The sequence below is a fragment of the Colossoma macropomum genome, unplaced genomic scaffold, assembly GCF_904425465.1.
Source record: "Colossoma macropomum unplaced genomic scaffold, Colossoma_macropomum, whole genome shotgun sequence".
In the NCBI taxonomy this organism is placed as follows: Eukaryota; Metazoa; Chordata; class Actinopteri; order Characiformes; family Serrasalmidae; genus Colossoma; species Colossoma macropomum.
In genome coordinates this window covers 13,361,502-13,377,448 of record NW_023494804.1, presented here as the reverse complement: position 1 = coordinate 13,377,448, position 15,947 = coordinate 13,361,502, and the positions used below count along the sequence as shown (strand labels likewise).

Here is a 15,947-nt window from a genome sequence, read left to right as displayed (position 1 = left end):
TGACATATGTTTAAAATAGAAGCCATTGGGAGGCCGCTGATTTGCGCCAGCAAAACATATTATTGTGGATTACTTTCATGAATTCTTCCACCAAATATATTTTTAAGGTGTAAATCTGCACAATGTGTTCTGTCAGAGATAGAACTAGTTTTCAGTGTGTAGAATTTGTGGTAATATTTGCAGTATAGTGATGCGAGTGGAATATTCACGGTATCCCGACTGTGCACAAATCTAGAAAATGTGAAAGTAACCAAAAGGACAGCTTTTATAACAGCTTTGTTAAAAGACAGTTTCATCATAAGACCTGTACAGGTCAATGTAATGGTTGTAGTTTTGAATTAATGTTATATAGTTATACTTTTTAAACTTTTAATCACAGTAGAACTCACAGCGATGTCTGGACCAATCACAGTCAGGAGGACCTATCAGAACATACACTGGAGTTCTGTTTAGAAGCCAGAGCAAACTGCACCATGCCAAGCCAAACCAGTGCATCTTTCTGGTTTGAAAATTGTACAATAGAAAATAATCTTTTCACTTGAAAAGAAGTATACTGGTGGTTGCGGTGTTGCAACAGAGCCATACTGGCTGCCATGTTGTTTTTTTATAGTGTCCTTGAGTTATTTACTTTCAGTCAGACAGGATTGTGGTACTGATTTAAGTTGGTACCACCATTCCTATAGAAAACACACAGTTGTTACGTCAGTTTAAATTTTGGTACCAACTTTGCAGAGGAGTACAGATACTGTTGACATCCTTAATTCACTGAATTCAACTACCCACTGGTGTCTGACTTTGACTTGGTTTTGAGTCAACTGGTTTTCAGTCATTTTGTGAAGTATAAACCCAATTCTAAAAAGTTAAGACAATGTGTGAGAAGACAAATAAACAAATAAAAACAGAAAGGAGTGATTAGTAAATCCCCTTAAACCTGTATTCAAATAAAGCGGTGCAAAGACAAGATATGAAGCTTTGCCTCATCAACTTCATTGTTTTTTGTAAATATACTCTCATTCTGAAACTGATGCCTTCCAAAAAAATTGGGACAGGGTCAATTTAAGATGAGCAACGTTGTTAAGTGAACATTAAATATTTTAAAAGAGGTGACATAATAATGTTTGGGTATAAAAGAAGCATCTAGAAAAGGCCTAGTAATTTAAGAGCAAGAGTAAGGCAAGCCACTTTGCCAAAAATACATGAGTAAATAGTCCAGCTGTTTTTTTTTTTGGATTTTAACCCAATTATCTCCCCAATTTAGTCGTTGCCAATTCCACCTGCTAGTTAGGACTCCCCCAATCAGCGCCACCGCTTCTTTTCGAGCTGCCGCTCACGCAACGTCAGTGGACAGCTTAATGCGCTCGGAGGAAAGCGCCAACCGCCAGATCTGTTATGTCGGCTAACAGACGCCTGCACTGACTAGCATCACATTAAGTGATGGGGGGAGAAGGAGGGGCCATCCTACCCACCCAGAGAGAGCGAGGCCAATTGTGCTCTCCTGGACTCCCGGCTACGGATGGCTGTAGCATCACCAGGGATCGAACTTGCGATCTCCTGATGAGAGGTCCAACACTTAGACGGTTGCACCACTCGGGAGCCCATAGTCCAGCTGTTTAAGAACAATGTTAATCAATGAGTGTTTGCGAGCATTTTAGGTATTTCACCCTCTACAGTGCATGATATTATCAAAAAATTTGGGGAATCTGGAGAAATCTCTGTGCGTAAACAGCAAAGCCAAAGACCACAACAGAATGCCTATGATCTTAGATCCCATGGATGGCACTGCATTAAAAATCAACATACTTCTGGGGCAGATGTCAACACATGGGCTTGGGAATACTTTCACAAAATGTTGTCAACTGCTGTGTCTACAAATGCAAGCTAACACTGTACTATGCACTGTGGAAGCCATATGTCAACAACGTCCAGAAATGCTGCCGCCTTCTCTGGATTCAAGCTCATCTGAAATGGTCTGATGTACAGAGGAAACATGCTCTGACAAGTCAAACTTTCAGATTTATGGAATTAATGGAGGTTGTGTTCTTCAGGCCGAAGAAGTAAAGAACTATCCAGACTGTTACCAGTGTAAAGTTAAAAAGCCAGAGTCTGTCATGGTATGGGAGAGAGTATCTTGCACATCTGTAAAAGCACCACTGATGCTGAAAGATATATACACATTTTGGAGCAACATATGCTGCCTTTTAGGTGCTATTTTTTTTAGGGACATCCCAGCCTATTACAACAAGACAAGGCCAAGCCACATTCTGCAGATTACGACAGTATGGCTGTGTAATTAGAAAGTGCGGGTGCTAGATCACAAGGTGCGGGCTCATTATTAGTACCCAGAATAAATAAAGTTACGTCAGGGGGAAGAGCCTTTTCATACAAAGCCCCCCAGCTTTGGAACAGCCTACCAGTCTGTGTTCGGGACTCAGACACAGCCTCTATCTTTAAGTCTAGGCTAAAAACGTACCTGTTTAGTCGAGCTTTCGGTTAATTTGTTTTTCTAACTATGTCCCTCTCATCCCCCCTCCCCCCCCACCCCCCCCCTCCCCCTCCCCCTCCCCCTCTCTTTTCCTGAGCTGAGCGGCTGCCCGTCCTAAGAGGGTCTGACCTGAGATGCGGCCGGTGCACTGCACAGTGGTGTTAAACTGTATCCACTATACTGTTTTGTGTCTGTCCTCTTATCCGGTGTCGACCAGAGGAGGATGGGTTCCCCTTTTGAGTCTGGTTCCTCTCAAGGTTTCTTCCTCCTTTTGAGGGAGTTTTTCCTTGCCACTGTCGCCAAGGCTTGCTCACTGGGGGCTTGGACCCGGATTCTTTGTAAAGCTGCTTTGTGACAACATCTGTTGCAAAGATGCTATATAAATAAATTTGACTTGACTGACTTGACTTGACTAGTCTGGCCTGCCTGTCTCCTATTGAAAATGTGTGGCGCATTATGAAGTGCAATATGACAACAAAGGCTCCATACGTTTGTGCAGCTGAAGGCTTGTATAACTGAAGAAAAAAATCCACTTCCAAAAAAAGGATGTGTTTGTGTTTTCAATCTGCAAACGTGTTGTTAAAATGAAAGGTGAGGTAACACAGTGGTAAATGTGTTCCTGTGCAAACATTTTGGAATGTGTTGGGGGCATCATATTTGTAACGAGCATATATTAATTACAATGATGCTCAAAAGGTAATACATAAAATGTTTCTGTTGTATTTTTTATTAAATACAGGACAGAGAGAATTAACTAAACACTGCTTTCTGTTTTTATTGGCATTTCACATACTGTCCCAGCTTTTTTTGGAACTAGGTTTGCACAGGAAACTGTGTTAAAATTGTTGTCTGTGATAATCAACAGTATAATACAGATGTGTCAGACAGAGATCAGATTGAAAAATTTTGGTGTATTCTTTTAAACTCAGATTCAACCAAGAGCTATATGGACGTCACATCACAAATTAGAATTCTACTGTCTAGTATGTCTGCTTAACGCTCAGTTTTGCCACCTACTCCCAGCCCCCTCACAAAAAAAGTACCTCCGCTAAAAACCCTTATTGACAAATGATCAGCGTACGTGGTGAGGTAGTTACTTGCGCACAGTGATAAAGGACAAGAGACAAAAGTATGGCTGGAGGAGGCAGAGTCACAATGAGCATCGCTGTGACCTTCTGAAGACTGGAGTGACTAATGACGAACTGGAGGAGATGAGGGGTGCAGTTTATCTATCTATTTCTTAACACACACACACACACACACACACACACACACACATACACACACACACACACACACACATACACACACACACACTTCCTGCCATGCAAGCTGTATCTACCTCATTTGCTCCATCCATTCTCCCACTATGCAGCTAGAGAACAGCAGCGTAGATCTGACAACCCCCGTTACCCAGCATGCACTGCAGCAGCGCTGGCAGGTTGCGCTGAGCGTCTGCCATGGAGAGGCAGCGGTGTGATGGGGGAGGTATTAATTGGTGCCAGTGTGTGCTGCCATGTGTGAATGGGGCCTGGTGTTCGAGAAAGCGCCAAGAATTGGCCACAACGCAGACCCCTTGCAAACTGAAGGGGGAGGGGTCCCATCCAGCTTTCCAACTCCACAAAAGCAGTGAAAGGTGCGTGGGAGTAGGGGGTTGGTATGGCTGGATCTAATTATTTCTATTTATATATTTCTTTGTATCTTATTACTGTTTCTTTTTAGTCCAGTCAAAGTCAATGCATTGATAACAAACAAATTAGCAACATCGCTAACTCTTCTAATGCCATGACCATATTTCCATAATTTGACCCTTTGAACCATCCGCTGTTCCAGCCTGAAGTCCAGTTTTTCGTGCACCTGATGTTGCTACAACAAAATCTACAATTGTAGCCCTCTCATTGTAACACAGCTTACACACAGCTTGTGAAACAATATGAAACTGGACAGTGCTCGTGGGAGAACTATGAATTAGTCAACCAGCAGCAAACTAACAAAAGCAACAGTAGTGGGAAAGCTACAGATCCCCTTGAGCCACCGTAACAAGAATCTATCATATATGGATCATTCTACTGAAGTAATTCCACAGTAAAAAAGCTGTTTTAAAAAATTAAAAAAATGTTCAGACTTGAGATATCTGAAACGATTGTGTTATGATCTATTTAAACCCAAGGGATTAACTGAGAAAGTATCAGGATAGATATATACAAAATCATCATTTATACGGTGTTTTCTGTTGGGAGGTGTCTGTCCCAAACCCTACCGCTGAATTTCAACTTGTGAAATGAATACTTAAAATTACTTTAAAATAATATTTAAAAAGGAAAGTTGAAAGATTTAAATGTATCATGAGTTTATTAAAAAAATGCTGTCCCACGTTTTAATGTCACTACTGAAACACACAGTTTTGGTACATAGGCAGAGGCTTATTTTAGCCACACCCCTGCATTTAAAGCATTTTAGATCTCTGTCCATCGGTGTTTCTGTTGCCATCTCGCTGTGTTAAACGCTGCTGCTTATTTTCAGTACCACAGTCTCTTTTCGCTCATGCGGAGACTGAGAAATCCGAAAGAAATCAGAGTAAGAGCATATATGTGCTGAGAAATCTGATTACTAAGCTAAAATCCACCTCTCTTTATGGGATTTCTTAATTAGATTTCTAGACCTTACTCTGATCTAAGAAATCAGAGTATACTGTTTACATAACTATTTGAATAATCATGTAAATGCAGAAATCTGATCATGAACAGATTATTAATGCACATAAATGCACTCACTGTTGTTCTCACTGGTACTGAAAACTGTGTCCACCCTATGGAAATCATTTGACTTTCATGTTACTGAATTCTTGAAATGAATACACAGATTATGATGAATCTTATTTCTTTGGGGTCCTTTTCAGCAAATACGACAAACATGAATTATTTTAATCATTTGACAGCCCTGCTTTCAGTTTTATTAATACTAATACTGTCCTGTTGCTACAGAGCTAATATCAAGGAATAAATGAATGAACGAATGAATGAATGAATGAATAAATGCTTCCTCAAATGAAAACAAGATATTAAAAGAAAAACACCAAATGATTGCAATTTATGTTGCTACAAAACAGAAACTATATCATCCCCATTCTGTTCCTGTATTGTAGTGTACTGTAATTTGTCACAATGCCCTTGAGTACCATCCTAGATATGAACACTATAGAGCATTACGCTTTTTTTTTAAAGTAAATGACGCATCAACAATAAAAATCCATGCCATTTTGTCATAATTGAAGTTTAACAACTAATCGTTGCAGCCTCAGGAGTGGGTGCTCCGAGTGTGTGAAGCAGAGTGGACAGAGGTGCAGGGAGAAGAGCAGGCGGTGCCCAGAGCCAGACTGAGAGTGAGGCCAAAAACCTGACGGCCAGTAGACCAAATGAAGGATTTGACAATAACATTTGTCACTCCCACAGTACAAACTGCAGTCCGCTGATAAAACAATATGGCAAGGACTTCTTTTAGGGGGGGAACTGACACAAAGACACCTACACACACAAACAGACACACACACAGCCGTTTACCTCTCTGTCCTTGAGCTTCATGGCCAGGACGAGCTGGTGTCTGTGGTTGGTCAGGGCCTCGCGGTAATTGCCCTTGGAGAAGAAGGCTGACCCCAGGTTCCCGTGGGCCCTGCACTCGCCCGTCTGGTCACCTGGAAGAATCAATGGGGTGGCGTCAGCAGATGACACACACAGGCCTGGCTCCAGTCACACACCTATGCAACTGCCATCTCAATGACAGCCTTTTTAGATCGACAAATCTAAAAATCCTTCTGAATTCACATTAATCTACTTCAGGAAATCATTCAGCGAAATCTCAAATTCCACCACGATTCAATTTGTTTTTGTATTTGGTACAGTTGAACTATATATATATATATATATATATATATATATATATATATATATATATATATATATATATATATTCTGCAAATGTGATTAGAGAAATTATTTACAGAGTAAAAGCAATACAAACACAACAGAACAAGTTTTTTGGAGGATTTTTCAATTAAAAACTGGCTAAAAAATAATTTACTTTACAAAATATTATAATTGGTTATAATCTATTCTAACACTTGTAATTTTATCATCATACGTATTTGTATACCTCTTACCCATTTGATGCATAATTATATCAACAATGGCATCGGACAAATGTTTAGATTTGACCAGTACTTTTAATCAATATTTGATTATCCATTTACTGTAGGGCTGCAACTAACAATGATTTCCATAATCAATTAATCAGTTTGTTATGGCTACAAATAATCAATTACTCAGCAAAAGAAAAGATGCGGCCAGTGGTCTGTCGATAACTAAATATTTCATGTCATTCGCAATGCTTTTTCAGACATATAACACCTATCCTATCTTCTTAATCATACTTGATCAAGATCAACAGTGCCACAGGAGGCTTTCTGCAATGCCCTTATAAATACTATTTTGCTCTGTGTGAAAGGTGCAGAAACAAAAGAATAAAGCATAAACAAAATTTTACATGGCAATCCACAAACTATTATAGAGGTAGTTTGATTGCACAAGAATCTCACATTGCTATTCCAATAATATCTTCTCTAATTATAAAGTAAGTATAAATGAATTAGTTTGTGCGGTCAGTAACATCATGTAATCAATCCTGATATAAGCGAGCACATAGAGCTGGGCAATATGACGATTTATAGTTATTGTGATATATATATATATTTTTTTAAAGTACATCATCAAAATCATGAGTACTTAAAAAACACTTTTCAGCAGCTGCACATTTGATTAAAAAGAGAGCATAATTAGTCCTGTTTAATTGGATTTATTGCAGCGCAGTGTGTGAAATGTTGAATAAGAGTTATGGTGTTTGTTAGTAATTTTAAAATGCGGCACTATTTTTCTGTTGTAACTTATCAGATGTCAGAAAAAATAAATATCATGACACCTTGTGTATTTCTAAAGTATTGTGATATTACATTTTGCCATATTGCCCATCTGTACAAACTAGGGGTGGGGGGAAAAAATAGATTTTTAGATGCATCGCGATGCAGACGTAGACGATTCCGCATCGATTCACAAATGTCAAAAATCGATTTTCTAAATTTTAATTGATAACGTAATGCTAATGGGACGCAAAAGGCGGAACTTTGCAAAGTGCAGAAGTGCAGTGCCTGGACAGTCTGTGGCGTGCACACCACATTAAAAGCTAGTGCAGGGGTCGCAACCCAAATGTTAATAAGAGTCATTTTGCCCTTTCAACAAAAATCAAACCACCTTGGGAGCCACAACATTTTGAGTCCATTTTACCATCTTGGCTGTACGTGTGTCTCAGCACGTGCTAACGTCCTAGTGTAGGCTAAAAATATAATACAAACAAAAACGCAGACTAATTTGCTCTGCTTTAAGCTTTAGCTCAGCTGTAGCCGCTTTTCTTGCATCACCAGCTGGAACTTTCCAATAAAAGAACAGTTTCTTGTAAAATGTCTCTCAATGTTCTACTTTTTACGAAGGTGAAGTTGCTTCTCATTCATCCGCGTTTCCTGTTTGAATTTTGCCGTTCCACCTTAAATGGTGCCTGAGGCGCCAGAATGTAACTGCTGGAACAGGATAATTCGAATGAGACGCTGGAGAACAAGAAACTGACTTCAGTTTAATGTGTTTTTAGTGTTTGACAGTTTCTCATTGCAGATTAAATGTATCAGGAAACCAGCTGGAGTGATTTATAAATGCAAATAAGACTATTCGTCTCTAAATAATGGATGTTCGTCTTAAATCTTTCTCTTTGCCTTTTCGTTAGCTAACGTTACTAGCTAGGTGAACTAGCAGTTATAGGCTATATTAATTCCAGCGTTTAAGATCATTTATTGTTGAAACTGTGTTTGAACGATCAGCAGAGCTTTATTTTACTGCAAATGAGGATTTATTTATTTTTACCTAGAAATCTAACTGATGCAGAGCCACACCAGGCCAGTAAAAGAGTCGCAGGTTGCCGACCCCTGAGCTAGCGCATGGAAGCACTTTGGCTTCTGTGGAGCATATTACATGTTTCCGGCCATTCTCTGACACAGTTACACCTCCCCCACTCTCTACAACTAGACCAAAACCGAAGTTATGAAATCACGGAAGATAACGGGTAGAATCGCTGTAATCTGCTGCATGGACACCCACTGCCGCAAAATCTTAAGTCACCATAACGGCGCATTTTATCGCAGATGAGTGGCAGCCTGCATCTCACGTGCTCCAAACAAGAGCAGTGAACGAGAGTCTTCCAGTTGACTTGCCACATCACTTCCATTTGTTTTATTAATAAAAGATATTGGAAGTAAATTCATTATGGATCATTACAGATACTTTGCTTTAAAATGACCTCACTCAGTGAGAAAAAAGAAATCCTGTATAGAAAAAAAAGATGCATTGAGATGCATCGATAATCTTTTTATCGCAGCCCTCTGAATCGTAATCGAATCGAATCGTGAGGTGCCTAGAGATTCCCACCCCTAGTATGAACATATAGAAGCAGCCCTGTAATCAGACATTGTCAGACATGCAGGACCATAAAACATGTTCACCACTTGTTAAATAGCAGTAAACATGCATGTGATGTCAACACTTTCAAAGACATCCAACCACATGAAAACAGAAAACTGAGCATTTTCCAAAAGCTCTGTATTCAGCGACCTAAAACGTAGTATTTTATTAATTTTACTGAATTTTTAACCCTCTATAGAAGTGTTACATTTCTCTGTAATGCTAATCCAGGTGGATCTAGTTTCAATTTCTACATTTTATAAATGTTTAGCTATCGGCGTTGGCAGATAAATATCAGATCTGGGCACTGGCCCAGAATTCCCATTTCACTGCATCCCTAGTTTCCACATGATGAGATTATTGCTTGATGGATAAGGAATTTCCTTTCACAGTCTGATATGGAGTTTTGGCTCTAGATTGCAGGTTTCCAACCCCAGTCTTGTAGACACCAACACATTACAAAGTTTAGCGTTTCTCTGATGTGTCACACTACATGAAAGAATCTGGCAGCTGGCTGTTGAGCTGAATCAGCTGTGTCAGCACAGGAAAACACAAAACATTTCAAGTGCTGTGTTTCTTCAAGGCTGGATTAGAGGAACCTTGCCCTAGGTCATAAGTTCAGTTGTGCTGTGTATGAAAAGTGAACACAGCTATCCAGGAGCCCCCCATTAGAAGATAACACAGCACTGACATCATTGCAGTCAAGTAAGGTTCCCAGCTCCCTGGACATCTGCAGAAGCTCTTGTGTGACACTGACACATACCATTGTTTGACCACCTTTAACAAATGGTGGAATGCTGGGAACATGGAAAAAATTAAAATAACTTACTATTTTTATTTTTTGATGCTGATTCAAATGATTAAAAAAAAACCTGAATGATTTAACTGATTTTAACTTCTACATTATTAGTAACTTTCTCCAGTTTTAGGTGACTAAATTGTTATTAATGCAACACTGTAATTTGAAGATAAATGTGTAAATAATGATTTTCCCAACTTTTCTTTTTGTATTTTGCATACTATTGTCAGACTAAGTGCTTTAAAGCTATTTTTTCAAACATATGCAGTTAACAAATTATAGTATTCTGCAATTTTATCTTATTACTGTAACACACTGACAGCCATTGAGGTTTTTCTTGTCACTTGTGCCCCAAACATTTTGTTCTTTTGGTCCACTTCCTTACAGTTTACATAAAAAAATATTGAAGTAAAGAGATTCAACCATTAGAAGTAATACAAACTCATCTTTTTAAATTAAAAATAGCAAAAAGATTATACATTTCAGTAATGTATATGTGGGTGTAAACATATGTGGGTGTTGCGGTGATAGGAATTAGGGTAAAAAAAATGTTTAAAAAGAAATAAATAATTTAACTTTTTGATGTATCCTACAGAGCTCAAACTGGCTTACTGAATTATTTAAAAATATCTTTATCTGCATGATGACTGACACTTAAATATCTATGGACATAGTTTCAGGCAGTTTCTTGAGATCAATCTGATTATATGGCTAAATACTGCGAAAGGCTTTGCAATATATTAAAAACATATTTAATTTAACCATTAACTCTTTGGCTGCATTATTTTAAGTAAAATGCAACAAAGTACTTACTTTCGTTGGATTACATGAATACCTTCATCCAGAAAAACTCATCTAGAATTGTGGTTTGACTCCCTCACTGTAAGAGTCAGGAGGCCAGTACTGCTCTTGGTGTACACCACACATGCACTCGTCTACTTGTGGAGGAGTATGATGACAGATAACTCAGATGACAGATAGCTGACCATATTACTTTTTTCCACACCTCTGTAGTCCATTGCATATGTGTTTATCAGCCTACAGTGAGGGGATCCAATCACTGTTTGAGGCGTTTAGGTCTGTATTGTTCTCTTGGTGTACGCCACACATGCACTCACCCACTTGTGGAGAATTTGTTGAAGGATGGCTCATTGCATCATCCTACTACTTTCCCCTTCTCTGTAGATCAGGGCGTGTGGTTTTAGCACAACTGAGGTCTCAAAAGTGTTTTTGTCTTTGTAATGAGGGGTTTATGCACTGCAGCCCCACTACAAAATCCCCCTATATGGAGTTGTGGATGGACTGTACTTGCTGACACAGTCTGATCACGTCCCACACTGTTATTCTCAGTAACTTGAAGAACGGCTGCTCTTCTGTTTTTCCCTTACATATCACACAACTGAACAAGTATCACGATCAAAACATTTGCACTTTCAACTACAGTTTCCAACCCGATTTACTTTCCCATAGATCTAAAATGTAGATGCCACTTTAGTCACAGTTCCCACTGAACCACTAGCCAGTTGAGCTGTCTTTGTTACTGAAGCTTCTGCCATCCGTGCCCCAGTAACGAACCTTCTTTCAAAGTCACTAAGATCTTTTCCTTTTCAAACTTGATCCAAAATCTAGGTCAGCTGAGCCTGCTGAGCTTTTTTATATATACGTATAACACATGGTAACTGTTCATTTCTAAAATTAAGTACATCTGTCTGGAAGCATCTGCACTTGTTACCTTCCTTCACTCGTTTATTGAGGTTTTTCCTTAAATTGTCACCCGTCTGTATGTGCAGTCTTCAGGCAAACAGTGCCGAACAGTAACACAACTTCCTTCACGCTGACTGCTCACTCAAGAGAGCAGACCCCTCAGCCGATCTCCAGAACTGTTCTGTAATGTGTTAAACGTGTGAGCTGAACCACAGCTCACACACACATACGCACGTTTGCACGGTTCAGCAGCCGCGTAGATGCGGGAAAGAGGAGGCGGACGCTGGAGAGTGCCGTGCTCAAACTGTGAAAACCTTTCATGTCTCAACAAAGCTGGCCTATAAGACTGACATGCGGAGCGCGTGGTGAATATTTATGATGTTGTATTCCTGGTGGGAGCGCACTCTATGTTATATGTATACTTTATGAGATGCACTTCCTCCTGTGCTGAAGGTCAAAGGTGTTACTGGTGTTACCATATCTACTAATATATATTTATGGAAAAAATAACTAATTAGGCACGAGTAAGATTTAACTTAATTACGACAGAACATAATTAAAACTGGCTCATGCGGGTCAAATTAATTAGCTTCAAGAAAAAGGTGTAGAACTACTAGAACCAGGAAGAGGTAGCGAACTGTTTCCAAGAGCTCAAGGTCAGAATCGTGACTCTCATCCTGTGCTAACGGAGGGGCTAGCTCAAAAAGTACATTAATTCACCAATTCTTCCTTTCTGTCGATGGCTTGCACAGCGTCTCTCAAGGGTAAGCATTATTTTCTTCAGCCAAGCCTCGCCTAACAAAAGCAGCTACATTCACTCACTCTTAGTCATACGGAGACTAAGGCTGTTTTCACGCCTACTTTTGATTAAGCTTGAACCAGTGCTTGAGTTTTCGTGACATTTTTTTTCATTTGGTTCATTTCGTTTTACACTATAATGGCAAAAGAGCACCATGTTACACGCGTGTGTGCTTGTTTATTAGTCAGTAATTTTGCAGGGATACAAGTAGGGAAGGGCGGTATTGTAAAAATATTACATCAGGATACTTCAAGATCTCGTAATTCAACTACTCACTGAGACACTTCAGCTGTTCAAAAAAGACTGCAAATTTGACTCAATAAATCACACACAGCTACCATATTTCTAGAAGAAACAGAAAAGCATGCTCTGATGCTGATTTCCCTCGTTTGGTGCAGACCATCACAAAAATGTGTTCCCACCAGCAGCGAACTGAACCTTCATGTACAAGCAAACCGAGACTCGCAATTTTTGCTGTACCTTGGTTGATTCAGTGCGCACCTGAGTACAGATAAGAGTGTTCACAACTGTCATAACGAAAAGGTTCGAAAGGTCTGCACCAAACAAGGCAGATATGAATGCCCTTAGTGGACACTTAACAGTTGAAGGATAAGCTAATGAAAATTTTCTCTTACTCTAAAAGATTGCTGGTACAACTGTTTTCAGGTATGTGACATATTTTTCCATTTTTATAGATAACAATATGTCATTCAGTGTCAGAGACAACATAAGCAAGTCTGTTTGAGATTACTTGAAAGAGAATTCTATTAAAATGTCTGCATAATTCAATCATTAACATGTAAACAAGTCATTCAGAGGTTTGATATGAAGAGTGCCTTTGTTTAAAAACTTACAGGGCCAGAATAATTCACAATGGTAGTGAGAGGGACCAGACTTCTGAAGACTTTATTCCCTTAAAGAAAGCTTGGTTGCTGCCTGGTGCCTTTAATTTTATGATAGTTTTGAGAAAAGATTTTGTTGTAAACCATTTTTTTAAAGGCATTCATGGCAGAGAGGTATAGGCAGTGTGTTGCGTTACCACCAGTTTACCACTGTCAACATTACATTACAAAACTGAGAAGACATGTAGGTTCATTGGTCATTTTGGACAGCAAATAAAATGGCAGTGTTTGCTTTTAGACATCGTGATGACTGATTCCTATCACCACCACTGTAAAAAAGATCCAAACTAATAGGTTTCTACACAATAAAATATTTCAAATTAAAACACTCTGAATAACTTAACATCTCAACAATTACGTATGCTAAAATTTTGTAAAATGAACTCCGCTTTATCATCTTAACACAGTTTGAGGCCAGTGTGTTTTGGGTATGCAGTTTGCATGATAATAATTAGTGGGGAATAATCTATAAACTTCTATTACTTGTTAGCTACATTATACTCAGTTATACCAGTGTAAAATCCCAGCATTGGTAAAAATTAACGAAAGCTGTTGAGTCCAGTTTCCATACACTAAGATCATGGTTACTAACCAGAGTTAGATTCCGGGGTGCACTCACCTAAAGTCTTGGCCACCTCCAGATCTTGCTGCATGTAGGCGGTACTTTTCTCCGTGTTGCCCAGTGACCAGTAGGCACTGCTGAGGGCGGAGAAAACGGAGCCACGCAGCTTCAGGCTGCAGGTGCCAATCTTTAGTGCTGCCTCCAAGACCACCACTGAGGCACCATGGTGGGAGGCGGTCAGCAGCTCCTGGCCGATTACGGACACCACCACGAATGGGCTTTTGTCCAGCTTCATCTTCTGCAGCTGCTGATATGTGGGCTCCAATGACTCTGCATGTGAAGATGACCAGGTTAGCGTAAGGTTGTGGTTTGTGTGTCAATATCATCCACGTTAACATTGTTTATAAAGAATTAAATGCAGAAAGTTATAAACAAGGTAACGTAACCAACAATGAATATTCCAAAACACATTTTAATTTCAATATACTGTATCTGTAAATCTGTATATTCAGAATCTACTATTTCAAATACTTGTACTCACTGGCCACTTTGAGGTCCATCTACATTACAGGTCCACTATATACAATATATAGCCAAAAATATGTGGATACCTGACCATCACACCAATGCGAGCTTGTTGGACATCTTATTCCAAAATCAAGGGCATTAATATGGAGTTTGCCCCTTTATGAGGCTACAACAGGCCCCCTTCTGGAAAGGCTTTCCACAAGATTTCGGAGTGTGTCTGTGGGAATTTGTGCCCATTCAGTCAAAAGAGCACTTGTGAGGTCAGACACTGATGTTGGACGAGAGGGCTGACTCACAATTGATGTTGCGAAGGTGTTCAGTCAGTTTAAAGTCAGCGCTCTGTGTAGGCCACTGGTGTTCCTCCACACCAAACTCATCAAACTATCTCTTTATGGACCTTACTTTGTGAATAGGGGTGCAGTCATGCTGGAGCAAAAGGCATTTCCTAAACTTTTGCCAAAACTGAAAGTGTATAATTGTCTAAAATGTCTTTGTATGCTGCAGTACTAACATTACACTTCACTGCAACTAAGGGGCCATGTCCAAATCCTGAAAAACAGCCTATTATCTCTCCTCCACCAAACTTTTATTTTTTTTTACAATGATACCATTTATAGTTGACCAGGGCAGAACTACCAGGACAGAAATTCCACAAACTGACTTGCAGCACAGGTGGCATCCTATGACAGTGCCACATTTAAAGTCACGGCGCTCTTCAGTGCAACACATTTTACTGCCAGTGTTTATCTGTGGAGATTGTATGGCTATGTGCTTGATTTTACACATCTGTTAGCAATGAGTGTTCACATAATTTTGGCCATATATTGGAAGTGTACAATTAGGGTGTTTTTCCATGGCACAAAGCTCTGAAAACTTTGACACCAGAAAACTGTAACTGTGTGTTTTCTATTGGCCACTGGTCCATTATCAAAGATTCTGGTTTTGTGTTTTTTTTGTAAATGTTCAAGATTGGTACAAACAAGACTTGAGGGAGTTTTACTCTGTCTTTGGTAACACTTGCAGCTTTCAGGTGACTGTAAAGTCACCAATCACTATTACACTATGACCTACAAAGGCACCAGAAAGTAAACTAGGATGGTATGTTGATGTGTCAGTTGCTGTCTTTTTAGAATTATTACTTTGTAAACAGTTTGCTAAGTAAGCTAGTTTAAACTATTTAATCTAAGGCTAATGTCATTAGTGTTCATGCTAGCCTCCAAGGAATGGGCGTTTTTACTCATATTTTTACACTGAGCAGAGAAAAATATAAGCGTTGCTTAACTCTAGATAAATCTGTGTAATTTTATACATTTGTGTGTGTGTGATCGCAGATCAGTGCAGTAAATTGCTTCATATTAGCCATAAATTAAAGTAATTATGACTAGCAAGTAAGGTAGTTAATTAGCCAAATTAGATGCTTTAGGGTGGAATACAATCATCAGAAAGACAATAAAAAAGATAATCACGGTTATTTGATTCAAGCTGTCTCTCAAGTAGGTGGAAAGTAAACTAGAACTAGAACCATTCTCACTGTAGCCCACCTGATGTCATGCACGGTTTATTGGCTGCCGTCTACCACATTAATGACTGGACAACTGGAACACTAGTATCCAGCTA

At 39.3% G+C, this 15,947-nt stretch overlaps 1 protein-coding gene across 2 annotated transcripts in view; it reads right to left on the bottom strand.

Moving 5' to 3' along the window:
- ttc28 (tetratricopeptide repeat domain 28) overlaps positions 1-15,947 on the bottom strand; it is a 250,475-nt gene that overhangs the window by 98,279 nt on the left and 136,249 nt on the right. For both annotated transcript variants that reach the window (XM_036595414.1, XM_036595415.1), the window contains exons 4-5: positions 13,860-14,132; positions 6,043-6,173 (exon numbers count right to left, since the gene is read on the bottom strand). In XM_036595414.1, the coding sequence (XP_036451307.1) occupies positions 6,043-6,173; positions 13,860-14,132 (404 nt within the window). The remainder of the gene's footprint in view (positions 1-6,042; positions 6,174-13,859; positions 14,133-15,947) is intronic.